This window comes from Dermochelys coriacea, chromosome 16 (assembly GCF_009764565.3).
Source record: "Dermochelys coriacea isolate rDerCor1 chromosome 16, rDerCor1.pri.v4, whole genome shotgun sequence".
Classification (NCBI taxonomy): domain Eukaryota; kingdom Metazoa; phylum Chordata; order Testudines; family Dermochelyidae; genus Dermochelys; species Dermochelys coriacea.
The window spans coordinates 17262984-17277000 of NC_050083.1; the positions used below are offsets into that span (position 1 = coordinate 17262984).

Below are 14017 nucleotides of genomic sequence, written 5' to 3' on the forward strand. Positions count from 1 at the left end.
CCAAATATTGAAATCCTGCCTTTGTGGAGACGGGTGCTTCATCGCTTCTGAATGCTTGTGGTTCAGCCGCTCCAGATGAAATAGCAACCGAGGCACACAGAGAGCTGTGTGAATACATAAGGGGCTGTCTACAGAAACAGTTAGTTTGCAGCAAGTTGGGGTATAAATCTATCCCGCACTAGCCTGTCACACACTCAGTGTCCATGTGGACCTTGCTGCTGTGCAGATCAAAGTGCACTATGGAATGTTAATGCATGCGCCGGTGGGGTCCACACAGACACTGCGTGTGCAGCAGACTAGTGATGGGCAGATTGCCAGGATCTATGTGTTCATGTAGGCAAGCCCTACGACAAGACAACTTTCTAATAGGAAAGATGAGGCACCACTGAAGGAGAAAGCCCATGAGCGAAACAAGGCTGGGGAGGCCGGGAAAGGAGATGCTTTGAGAGGAAATCTGTTGGCGGAGGGAGAGGTACAAAGGCATGGTGAGGCCCTTCCGAGAGTGGGAACATTGTAAGGGCAGGCAGGTCTAGCGCTCATAACATGGAAATAAACCATCACTAGAGATATCCTGCTAAAGAAGAGAAACCAAGACCCACATTGGGGGTTGAGGGAGCATTTTCCAGCCCACATACAGGAACAGTTTGTTCCTGTGATATACACATGACCCCCAAACAACAAGAGGCTCTGGGAACTCATCCCTAACATCATCAAACCAGCAAGACAAAGCGAGGCCTTGTGAGAACAAAGAGATGAAGCCAAAACACAGCATCAAATGCATAAGAATTTAAAATAAATAAATAAAATAATGCACTGGTCAGAAGGCTACTCATGACCAAATCAGAGAGCTATCTAGCCACCACGAGCCATGCCTTTGTAACTTCTGCCTCATCTTCTGCAATGACCTCTGGTGAGAATGCCACACCTGGTCCCCAAGGCAGCAGCTATTCTGCTCACAAACACATCATCCCAATACACCGGCTGCCCCATAGACACAGAGCCTGGGTCGTTGTACTCATTTTCAAAGCCTTGAATAGCACTGGTCCATGCTACCCCACAGCCGGCTTGGCCTTCCACAACAGTGACCTCCCACAGCAGTATCACTCCGTTGGAAAAAGAAATCTATAGACAAACAGGGGAAGACGCACATCTGCAGAAGAGAGAACTTTCACAAGAGCTGGGCCATGGAACTCTCTGCACCATGACAGAAAAATGACCTGCACCCTTTGCTGTACTTGGAACTAGATGTAAGCTTCCATCTTCGACAGCTTCCCAGCAATAAACCTCTCAAATACATCAGCCCCTTCACGTTCTAAAAACAAATCCCGATAAGTTTAGATTGCTCCTTAGATATTTATGTGCAATGTTGGATGGACAGATGGATGGATGACTTTTCGACACATTAAAGTTATTCCAGAATACGGTAGGTTATGAATTTAAAGTGGAGTAGCTAATCAGGAATAACTCCATATATGGACATGCTTATTCCAAAATAAGAGTGCCTTTTACTGGCTTAGTTTACTCCATTTCCACTATTCAGGAATCGTTGTTCTGGAACTGTTGTGTTCTTGAATAGTTATTCCACAATAATTCCATGTGTAGATAAGCCCAAAACCATTAATTTTTTCAAGAAATGAGAGCACAACTAATATCTTTCTGCCCCATTCTGACAAGGCCAAAGAAACCAACATGTTTTAAGGCAATTAATCCCTTCACTGGGGCTGTGTGCAAGTCACGCAATGTAATAAATACCTCACATCAAGTCCCAACATCGATACTGGGTGTGGGGCTGAGCACATCCCACTGTGATGGTTTCATTGAGTACAAAGGAAACTCATGGTGTCTCATGAAATCTGTTCATTACCGTGCTCTAGGGTGTAATTGCGTCGGTTGTTACACATCACATTGTTCTATATCCCTAGGATCAGGTCAGCTCTTGTGTGTCTGCAAGTCTTTAGAAGGCAGCGGAACCAGGCCAGAGTGATGGATTTTTCTTCATCATCCAAAGGGACATGTATTATGTTTCCTAAGACATACAGGAGCTTAGCCTTGGGTATTAGCATTAAGAATTACCATTCGCGCATTTCACATGCATAGCCAATCTCTTTAAATATAAGGGCTTAGAAAATTCAAGACAATCTGCACTTGTACAGAAAGCTTAAAGTTGTCAGGCTTCTTCTTGGCTCAGCATCCTTGGCTCTGCTGTTTGCATTGCGCCTTTTGCCATCAGTTACTGGCACAGGAGCCCATTTTCACTCTTAATTTAGAAACAGGCGAGAGTTATGGGCAGCGAGTGCAGCTTTGTGTGAAGGCCCTTAGATGGGCACAGCCACCCCAAGTGTGCAGGGGGCCAGCCACGAAGACCTACCTATATCTGTCTACAGGTGTGGATGTGTGTCTCTCTCTCAAACAGACTGATAGCCACCTCCACGTGTAGACAGATATAGGGAGGTCTTCTTGGCTGGCTCCCTACACTCTTGGGGTTGCTATTTCTGTGCTAGTGTGCAGTTCTTCACCAAATACATAATGGGTGGTGTTTGTGTCACTCACTCACACATACACACACACACACACACACACATTCTATACAGCGTATATATACATAGGAACGAATCTCTTAGGGCCAGATTTAGATGTTCCTCTTCACATAGTCCCTTCCTCCCCAAGCAAGCCTGTTTCATGTCAATACAGAGCAAGGTACTACATCCGAAGTCTGTCCCTTTTTGGGGGGCGGTTGGGGACACTGGAACACTGCGTGTATGTACACACACGCACAATGCTCATGTGCGTCTGGCCAAGCCATTTGCTCATCCAGTAGCTCTAGCTTGGATTCTGGGCTCCCCACAAGTCCCTAGAGCGTGGAACAGTTCCCAGCTCCCACCCAAGCTTCAGTGCAGGTGAACAAGACAAACTGCAAACTTAGGCTCTGAGAATGACTCTTCCTGCCAGGCTTCAGGGTCATCCAGCAGGCCACAGCCAGAGGAGCTGAAAGGAGGGATGGGGGCGGGCTGCCAGTGGGACGGCGTGGGGAGGATGGGGAAGAGAAACGTCCAAAAGCAACACACACAGCTGACATCCCTCAAGAACATTTTAATGCTCTCTTTACATCTGGTCATCTCTTAAATGCAAAGCACGCTCCCCCGCTTCCCTCCCCCACACACGTGCGTTCCGTCCAGAACCGGAAACCAAAGCCAAGCTGCAGAAAAAACAAATCACATCCGAAGGCCTTGGCTCAGCTGCCAGAGCATCCAGGTTCATAGATCCCAAGGCCAGAAGAGACCATTGTGATCACCTAGTGTGACCTCCTGTAGAACATGGGCCAGAGAACTTCCCAAAAATAATTCCTGGAGCAGGGCTTTCCCAAACACATCCTATGTTGGTTTAAAAAGGGTCAGCGATGGAGAATCCACCACGACCCTTGGTAAATTGTTCCAGTGGTTAATTACTCTCACTATTAAAAATGCACACCTTGTTTCCAGTCGGAATTGGTCTAGCTTCAACCTCCAGCCACTGGATCATGTTAGATCTTTCCCTCCCAGCCTGAAGAGCCCATTTTCACATCTTTGTTCCCCATGTAAGTTCTTATAGACTGTGATCAAGTTCCCCCTTAATCCCCTCTCACCTGTGTCTCAGGGAGCCATCCAGATGCCACAAGGACTGAAAAGTGACTGGGTCTTAGAGACGGAGAGGCATGACTAATGGTCTTCAAACTCCCTTTACTTTGTCATTGAGGGAGACTGCGGTTCCCCGTATTAAAGAAAAAGGGCTCTTGAGTTTGGCCCTCCTGTTTTTCGATATCAGTACACCAGGGCAGGAAGTAACAGAGCCCAAGAGCTCAGTCTTCACTCCATTCCCAGTGCGATAGCCCAGAATCCCATCTCCCTTTGCCATCAGACGTCCCCCATGCTGCCCGTAAAGGGCGAGGTGCCACCCAAGCCAAAGCCAGCTGGGTCAGCCGTGTCGGAAAGTCGTCACCCTCTGACGAGGCATCACCCTGGTGAAATGAGCTAGTTCAGGTCAACATCGCTACCAATGCTGCCATGCCCCCCCACCCCCCACATGCTGAGCAGCTTCACCAGAGGCCAAGGACTAGTGGGCCATGAAGACAGGATTTCCTTCTCCCACCTCCCACAGCAGGGCAGAGGCATGTGGCTGGGGCAGCGCGTAGGTGCTCTGTAGGTGCTGGGGGTCAGGGCGCTTCTGTGGCCCCCGGACTGTCAATCCAGCACCTTCAGCAGGAAGCACATTGACATGCACTCTCATTTTATTTCCTCCGACCAGACTCTTTGGGGAGCAGCCTCTTCCCTTGATATTTTAAACCAGGAAATGCACAGGGGCCGGCTCAACCTGGGATTGGCCCCAGGTACATGGGAATGAAGGACACACAGAGAATTGCATGATAAAGGAAATTTCAGCCTTCTTGAAAAATCTGGCAAGGATCCCACATCACAGGCACGTCCCCAGCAAGGCTGCCCGATGGGGGAGCATCAGAAGGTCATGCCACACGAATGTCTGCAGAGATGCCAAGGAGCTGGGGATGGCAGGATTTTCACACACACAGCTCTTCTCTGCTGCTGTCTTCTTCTTTTCCCCATCCCTTGTTGGCCACTGACCCCCATGCATCACTCAGCTCAATTGAACCTGTCCAGAGTACAACCTGAAGAGACACCTTCCTTCTGCAGCCCTGCAAGGGGTAATGCTTCTTCTAACAGGAGACAGAAAGCATGGCCTCGGTCAGAGAGCAGGCTAGAGCAGTCTTTGCCCTGTTCCTGGCCCCGTCCCTCTGGAGCATTGGAGTCCCATAGGTGAGGCAGGAGGGCATCTGACTGATCATCTCTGTCAGGGGCAGGTTTGGTTCCATTCAGAGGCTGCTGGGGCAGCTGCTTCAGGCCAGAGTTGAGGGCTGCCAGTGCCTAGAGAGTGTTATCTTGCATGGCGTGAGTGGAACTACGTGGAGGGAGGAATCCTGCTGCCAGCCAGAAAAACCAGGAGCCCAGAGCACTCCAGGAGCCCATCATGAGGGCATGCTGTCTCCATTTGCCCATGTGTAATAGCACATGGCAGGCAGGGTGGATTAGGAGAATTTAAGGCCAGACGGAACTACCAAATCACCTAGCCTCCGCTTGCTAGTGGTGTAGAACTCTATATCCTGGCCCAGGTGACACTAGAGATCTCACACCTTCACCTCCCAACATCCTGATCCCCATCTTAGCTTCCTCCCCCTCACACACACGTACCACCATCCTGGTTCCCGTGGCTGCTGGTCTGGGAGTCCCGGCTTCCCAGACCTGCACTGAGGTAGGGGTGGAGGATACTTTGAGCATCAGCCTTTGTTTGTACAGCATCCTGATCTAGGAGGTCCTGCTCATAGGGCTGGGGCCATGCGAGAGGCTCAGCCAATCAAAATGCTTTGTTGCCTTCATGTGAAAGTCCCTAGACACACACGGGAGTGCCACCCAAGCAAAAACTCTTGGGGCAGAACCTTCCCAGTGCAAAGCGGTGGAAGGAGGGAGTGTTAGCCTAGGGCTTGGGCTTGGGCTCCTACCGTGCATCCTGCTGCCTTCACCAGCTTGTGGGAGGAGAAGGGGAAGGCCTCGTTGCTGAGATCGGTGTCGAGAACCTCCTGGAGAACCATACGGCTGCAGGAAAAGAGCAGAAAACCCTGGTGAGAAGGATGCTACAACTAGGGGACAGCAGGTCACTAGCTCATGCACTACCCCCACCGTGCAAGCTCACAGGGAAAGTTCTGCTTCTGGCATGGCCTGAAAGGGCAGCTGTCTGTCTGCAGGGGAAGGACAATCTGCCCTACTTCTCCCCCGGCCTTCTTCTCACCTCTATTCTGTAGCCCTCTCTAGGTTCTGTGGGAAAGGCACACTGCCGGTGGCGTAGGGCTGCCATTTACAGCCAGTGTCTTATTGCTTATGACCTGCTCCTTCTCCTCATCACAACTCCTAGGGGACCAGAAAAATGAAACCCACTAGTATCCTTTTCACTCATGCTCCGTGGTGGTATGTATGCTGGGAGAGAGCATAGTGTCACTGAGTGTAAGTAGAAGACGCACATTTCTATATCCTTGTGGTCAGGGCATGGAGCTGGGATGCAGAGGAGCTAGGTTCTACTCTGGCTTCCGCCACAGACTCCTTTAGTGACCTTGGGCCAGTCACGTAGTCTCGCTGTGCCTCAGTTCCTGCTCTGTACAATGGGGACAATAGCACTGCCCTGGCTCACAGGGGTGTTGCGAGGATAAATTCAGTGACGTTGGTGAGTTGTTCAGACACTGCAGTGATAGGGGCCAGATAAGGACTTAGGGAGATGGAAAAGTTTATTAGAGAAGGGGTCTGGGGTTCAAGTCTCCTGGGGTTCTATTCTCAGCTCTGACACTGACTCGCTGTTTGACCACAGGCCCGTCACTTCACCTCGCTGCTTACCCATCCGTACCATGGTTCCCTGTCTCATAGCGGCAGGGTAACTTGTGAGACATACCCAGCCAGGCTCTGAGATCCCAGGATGAAAGATGCCAGACAGGGGCAAAGTACTGCTAGAGCTGGAGGCAGTTTCCCAGTACGCGTCCCTCCCTAAACAGATTCTCTCCAGGCTCCCGCGCAGCTGCAGCTTTGGAATCCAAGGCCCCCCAGCCTCCCTTGCTGTCCTATGGGCTGCAGAGATGCCAACGATTGCCAGGAGCTGAAATTCCTCCCAGCCTGTGGCTTTTCTCTGCCCAGACTGCGGCTGTGAAGAGGCCTGCCAGTGACTCCCCGTGAGCATCGCCCTCCGTAGCCAGGGAGCCCCATGCATTGCCATGGCCCCTGGGACGCAAGTATCCGCTTCCCTCTCCTTTACGTAATTCTCCCTGGGGGAGCCCTGGGATGAGCTTGCTTTTGGCCTAGTAAATTCAGCATCGTCTTGAGCTAGGCAGGCTGCTCGTCGCACCCTGTCAGGCTGATGCACCAACAGCGCTCGACCCGGGTGCCAGGAGCTGATATTTAAACAAGGCTTCCACCAATCCCATCCCAGCTCCATGGAGGGCTGCGGGAAAAGAAAGAGCTTCTCCTCCTCCAGGCTGTCACAACCCACCCCACTCTCACCTCAGAGGAACATGTGCTCCAGGAGAGGGGTCGGAGAGCACTGACTGACACCAAAAGCTACCTCAACCAGTATCTCTGCCCACATCATGATGGCATTCCTCCAACCCCAAGGGCTAATTTTTAAACTGAGACTGGTTACAAGATGTCCTACTGGAGAGATCAGTCCGTAGAATACTCTCCCCACCAGTCCATAGACCCATTGCATGGGAACTTTAGAAGCAAGCTTGGCAATGTGCCAGAGGGGACAGCTCTTGTCTCAGCTGCTGGGTAGTCTGGATAAAATCGATGTATCCACACTAGGTTCAGGTCAGAAGGGCCCATTAGATCATCTAGTCTGATCTCCTGCACAACACAGGCCAGAGGATTTCACCAGCAATTCCTATGCCAGGCCCATAGGTCTTGCCCTTCTTCTTCTCCAGGATGGCTTTGGCAGAGGGAAGCGACTCATGCTCAGATCTGAACTTAGTGCCATTAAGACTGGGCACTGCTTCCCCGTTTCTCACCTCCTCCCCCACAGGACTGGAGGGTTCAGCAATCAAACCCGAGCTCAACCCAAAGCAGTGAGGGCATTTCATTTCTGTTTGAAACATGCAGCCCAGCAGAAGATCCCCATGGGGTCCCAGTCCTACAAACACTTCCTAGGGCGTGTGGTGCTTGCTGGCATGAGTGAGCCCCTGGAGGCTACTGGCAGCGCAGACACCTGATAGGGACCCACAACAGTTGGACTGTCCTCTTATATCATTTCTGCTGGAGGGAAGTGGGGAGAGGAAGGGGCATGACCTCGAAGATACTCTCATAATCCGAGGCTTGGCTACAGAACAGCTCTTCCCAGCACAGCGCTGGCTGCACCACTGAACTGTGCAGAGGAATAAATGCACTCCCAGCATTGTGGAGGCTTTTCCTTCATTATCCTCTCCTCACCGCCTTTCACTTTCAGGAGCCCCAGTGGCTGGGTACGTGTCAGCGGCTTCCAAGCCTTGAACTGGTTTCTAATGAGTGCCGGCTTGTCACATATGACAGAGACAAATGTAAGGGCGGCTGTGACATGCCGCTGTCTAATGCACATTTACAGCCCTGCCAACGCTCTTCAGGGCCTGCTGCTGTCTCCCCAGCTCCCGTTGCCCCTCTGGGCTGTATTACACTAAAACCTGCCTTTCTGGCACTATAAATAGTTCAGCCGCTCTGGAATGGGGAGCCAAAACTACTTGTGGGTCAATAAATACATACAATTGTCCAGATTCTGCTCTCAACGGGTAGGTCTACAGAGGGATAAAAGACCCGCAGCATGGCCGTGGATGGGCCCGGGTCAGCTGACTCAGGCTTGCGAGGCTCAGGCTGCAGGGCTAAATATTGAAGACATTCAGGCTTGCGCTCCAGGCCAAGTTCTGGGACCCTCCCCAATTGCAGGGTCCCAGAGCTCAGGCTCCAGCCCCAGCCTGGAGGTCTACACAGCTGTATTTCAGTCTGGAGCTGTGCTGGACCGAGTCACCTGACCTGGGTCGCCTGCGGGTTTTTTACTCCTGTGTAGACATACTCAATGACCTGAGCATACATGCAGAGGGGAGGCAAAGGAGTTCCTCCCAGGGCACATCGATGCATACGGCAGAGTGTAGCATACAGACACTGCACGCCCAGCAAGTGTGGGTATCAACAGCAGTGTAGACAGTGAGGCATGGCTCAGTTGCGTAGTGTGTCCTACACGCCAGAACCTCCAGCGTATGAACCCTACATGGCTCTCCACAGGCCCAAGTGGTGCCCCTCATGTCTACACGGTTATTTTTAGCAGCATAGCGTCCCGCTGCCTCAAATTTTCACCACAGCATGAAGCTACACGCTGCAGCGACGAGGATGGACGCAGCACTGCCTTTCCCGGTGGCACGTAGCGACACATGTAGGGCCTGTACCCGACATGCCGCCGTAAGCCTAGACGTTTGCACCAGTGTCGCTGGGAACAGACTGGCCCTTCATTTCAATACCAGTAAACCAGCTGGAGCCCCAAACGCCCGGGAATGAGTGCAAGAAAAAACTCCCACGTTCTCCACTGAGGAGGGCCCGGGTGTGGCAGTAGCAGCACTGGGTGTAATTAACAGAGCCCAGCTAACAACGCCAGATCAGCCGAGCTCCCTGGCCCATGGTTCACTGTGGGATCGCCCTCCTGCAGGCTGCTCTGGGGAAGGAGGCTGATTCTCACAGACCGCATTTCAGGAACGGGGCAGTGAGCACGCCTGTGTATTCTAGATAGAGGCGTCCTATTGCCCCTGTTAAACAAGAGGGGATGGGGATGTGGTGCAGCTACAGATGAGAGAGGCTCAGTCCAGAGCAGACTCCCTGGGAGAAGGGGGGCCCCCACACAGAGCCCTCACTCAGTAGGAAGCAGTTTGTGTGGCTCACCTCAGGCGCTGGACACAGCATGCTAGGAAATGACAGATGACAGAACAAGGAGCAATGGTCTCAAGTTGCAGTGGGGGAAGTTTAGGCTGGATATTAGGAAAAACTTTTTCACTAAGAGGGTGGTGAAACACTGGAATGTGATACTTAGAGAGGTGTGAGAATCTCCTTCCTTTGAGGTTTTTAAGGTCAGGCTTGACAAAGCCCTGGCTGGGATGATTTAGTTGGGGATTGGTCCTGCTTTGAGCAGGGGGTTGGACTAGATACCTCCTGAGGTCCCTTCCAACCCTGATATTCTCTGATTCTATGAAATGGGGCACTGAGCACTCTGCCAGCGCTTGCCCTGGCGACTGACAGACCAGAGAGCACTGGTGAGACGTAGCTTGGAAGCCAAATGAGGAGGGGGAGTAAGAAGACAGGAGGCCTCCCTGCCTGCCCCAGGTGGGCATTTCTAATGCCAGATCCTGACACAGGACCCAACAGCTGTAATGATCGGACTCCACAGTCAGTCCCATTGACTTCCTCAGGGCTGCTCGTGCAGTACGGTTCTATGCTCACCATGAGCGAGAGGGATGAGATGGACCATGGGGCTGATCTGCTATGGCAATTCCTCTGTTCCTAAGTAAGGGTAACCCACCAGGGCCCACAGAGACCCACGTATGTAAGAGCGCACAGGATCCACGCCCTGGGAAGGAGTGTCTTCCTCTCCTCCTCCTTCTCACATGTCCCACTGACTCTAGAATGTGCAAGTGAGCTCCACTGTGCAGCTAGGCTGGGGGTGGGGAGAGAGGGAAGTGGTCAAATTTGGGACATGGTAGTGTGGAGAGTAGGGGAAAGCAGGGAACGGGACTGGGAGGAAACCACTGCCCATGGAGCTGGGAATCCTAGCTGCTCTGGAAGCCACCTCTTTGGGCGACCCTGGGGTTGATTTAGTTTTAAACACCGTTGCGCTCCTAGCTGGAGGGTGAATGGGAGGCACAGAACCCTGGCTGAGCAGGCCAGGTACAAAGTGTCAGGGCCTGTGGGGCAGAGCATGCGCCGAGCAGCGCAGAAGAAAGATCTAAATATTTGATGCTTTATGGCATGGTTTAGCAGTACCAATAGCATAGAGGAGATGGGCAATGAGAGGAGAGGCAGGTGCCTGGAGAGACCTGATGAGACCTTTCCACTCCAGCACCGGGGCAATGCACTGGCTCAGGTGCTCAGACAGGACTCTGGCAGGCGGGGCAGGCAGCATGCTGGGCTCCCTCCCTTCCCCTCCCCGGAAGGGGTCATTTCGCTTTGCCCCTCCTGCACCCCGAGGGGTCCCAGCACACACAGGCATGCGCCACTTAGCATGTCCCCCAGTTTGCTATGGGATGGATTGTGCCAGGCCCTGCGTGGGCACACAAGGAGCAGGAGGAGACAGCCTCGGCTGTGCAGGGGCTGGGAATAGACCCAGTGCGAGCCCCCTGCTACCCACTCATGTAGGGGTAGGGTTAAGGGCCCCTCCCCCACATACTACAGACTGCAGAGTACACAGGAAGCCCACCCTGCAGCCACTGAAAGGGGCTTGGAGCTGTTCTAGAAAAGGTGCTGGCCCAGTCAGGGTCTTGCTGCAGCGAGCTCCCCGTCATTTCTCAGTGCAGACCACAATCCAGCCCAATATCATTCGCCCTCCTCATCCTGTCTTAGGGTAAGACAAGGCCCCTTTCTCTGCATGCCACTTGGCTCCCCAGAGCCTTCCCTGGGGTTTAGGCGATCAGGATTACAAGGCATCAGTACAGCCGCCTTTCACCTCCAGACCCCTGGCTTTGGTCACAAATGGCGAGGAATTTGGACAGTGTTCAGTTCAGTGCCAGAGAAACAGGGGACCCTGGACTCTTCTCCGGCCTCTCAGGGCTTACCTTGCCGGCCCCTGGATGCTGATCATTCCCAGCTCCTCGGAGCAGTCGACCAGCTTGCACTGCAACCTCATGTCCTGCAGCACCGTGGTGATGTGCGACCAGTTGTGCTGTGCAACAGCTCCACCAACAGCCAGGTAATAGCCATCCCCTGCAAGGAACACCACCAGCTACTGAGCCGTGCAGACTCCACACGTAGGCACGGGGATCAGCTAAGCTCAACACTCAGCTTGGCCAAGCGCTCCAGAGGCCAGATGCTTCTTGGAGCTGCTTGTGTCTGCCAAACTGGGCTGGGAGCCTCCCACAAAGGGGCAAACCCTGCAGTCCTTACTCTGGCAAAACTCCCCTTGAAGCCAGTGGCCTCGATCCTGCAAGCGGCTAAACATAAGAACATAAGAATAGCCCTACTGGGTCAGATCATAGGTCCATCTAGCCCAGTATCTTGTCTTCCAACAGTGGTCAATGCCAGGTGCCCCAGAGGGAATGAACAGAACAGGGAATCATCAAGTGATCTGTCCCCTCTCGCCCATTTCCCGTTTCTGGCAAACAGAGGCTAGTGTTTGATGGCTATTGCAGCATCAAACTTGGGCCTCATTTTGCTTGTCAATGTACCCAATTATTGTAATGATGATGGTTTTATAGTACACACGAGGGCACCCTCGATTCAAATTTAAGTCAATGAGAGTTGAGGGCTCTGCAGCACCTGCTGGGATCAAGCCCAGCAGGAGTTTTTCATCAATAAGGCAGGGGTGAGGTCTGAGAAAGTTGAGGGCCAGAGGATCTCCAGGATCTTTCCTTTGTTCTTCTCTTCTGCTTTCTGCAGCACCAGAAAGGGTAGATCAACCAGCAAAATAGAACAACAACAACAATAATCAAACCTGATACTAAGTTGAAGTTTTGGACAAAGCTTTGGATTAGCTCCTTTTTCCCACCCTTTTAATGGTCTGACTTCACCCAATGGAGATAGACCCTGGACCTGACTGTCTCACCTCGTCCCATCTAGTTGCAGTCACACCTGTACAAAGTGGGTGCATAATGTTACCCGAACCAGCCCGGGGGCTGCTGCGCACACACTTTGTCCAGGTGTGAACGCCTGACACGTGGTGTGGGTGGGGAGAAGCAGAAAATACCAAATACAAAATCTGCCTTCCATTCAGCTCCAAAAGCCCCCCACCTCCCTGCGGGGGGAAGGGTTACTACTCTGGTGTTCCGCAAGTCGCTCCAAGAGCTAGCCTCCAAGGGTAGCGTGATGCAAGCACGCAGTGCCTCTGACCCTAACCTCCGGGATGTCTACACAGCAATTAAATGCCCCTGGCTGGCCCGGGTCAGCCAACTCGCTTGGGCTGTAAAACAGCTTTGTAGGCATTGGGTCTGGAGCCTAAGCTCTGGGAAGCCATGAGTGGGGAGGGTCCCAGAACCTGGGCTCCAGCCCGAGCCAGAACGTCTCCACAGCCCAACCCCTATGAGCCCAAGCCTGCTGATCTAGGCCAACCATGGCCGTGCCATGGGGCTTTTATACCAGTGCAGATGTACCCTCAGCTACAGTGCTGTTTTCCTATGCAGACAGCTTCCTTGGCTTGGCTTAGGGGCACTATTATCTCCCCAATTGATCTTTTCTTTCTACAGTTGATCTTCAGAGTTCTCAGAGTACTGGTACCAGCCATGCAATCCTTCAGCATGTGGCACTCCCATTCAATTCAATTGGGATTCTGTACCCAAGAGCTTATTGGGTAATTCCAAGTGGCAAGAGTTTTTGTCAAACACCCTTGAAACAGACAGCAAAATCTTCCTCTGAGGACCCTGGAAGCTGCCATGTTTTCACCCAGTTTGCCCTACTATAAAATGTAATATTCCACTCGACACTGAGATGTTCAGCGAGTGAGAAGTGCAAGGCAGAACAGCCTACAAGTACCCCGGGTACATGCTCACACCCCCATTCCTGACATCCCTGACACCAGATACATGGAGAGCACGACAAATTGCCTTATCCTCGCACGCATGTTTTTTGCAGAAATGTGACAGTGCTGGTTGTGTGCATTCAGTGGAAATGTAACTGCATAGGTCCCCTGTGCTTTGTATCTTCAATCCAAAGGGATGCAAAGAGGGCAGGAATTGAAAGTTGCCTCTGGAAAAACTCAGCAAAAACATATTGTGATCAAACTCCCTAGGACAGCGAGGCGGGGTGTTGCCACAGTGCATTTCCCAGTCCTATTGCATGACCTTCACTTCTGGGAGATCACTAGAAAGGTCCAGATGGAAAAGGCAATCCTCAGTCAGGGTCACATCCTCAGCTGGAGTAAACTGACTAAGTCCGTGGAATGATGCTGATTTACATCAGCTGAGGATCTGGCCTGTCAGCCTGGTTTCCATCACAAGATTTTGCCAGCACAGCAATGTCAGCTAGGAGTGTAAAAAAAAATAAATACATCACACCCACAATCTGAAATAGCTCTGCTGCCAAAACTCCCTGGTGTAGACACAACTCAGCCAGTGAAAAAGTGTTTCTGTCAGCAGAGCTAATACTGTTCAGGGCGGTGGTGTAGCTATGCAGACAGAACTCCTCCTATCAGCTTACACTGCGTCTCTCTTAGGGGGCTCTGCTGACACAGCTATCTGGCTGTAGTGTAGACAAGCATGCACACACTGCTTCTCTGGCGTAGC

At 52.1% G+C, this 14017-nt stretch overlaps 1 protein-coding gene across 1 annotated transcript in view; it reads right to left on the bottom strand.

Moving 5' to 3' along the window:
* Positions 1-14017, bottom strand: part of SARDH (sarcosine dehydrogenase) — a 112472-nt gene that overhangs the window by 41282 nt on the left and 57173 nt on the right. Inside the window, exons 16-17 of the mRNA XM_038374725.2 lie at positions 11360-11507; positions 5546-5639 (exon numbers count right to left, since the gene is read on the bottom strand). Coding sequence (XP_038230653.1) covers positions 5546-5639; positions 11360-11507 — 242 coding nt within the window. The remainder of the gene's footprint in view (positions 1-5545; positions 5640-11359; positions 11508-14017) is intronic.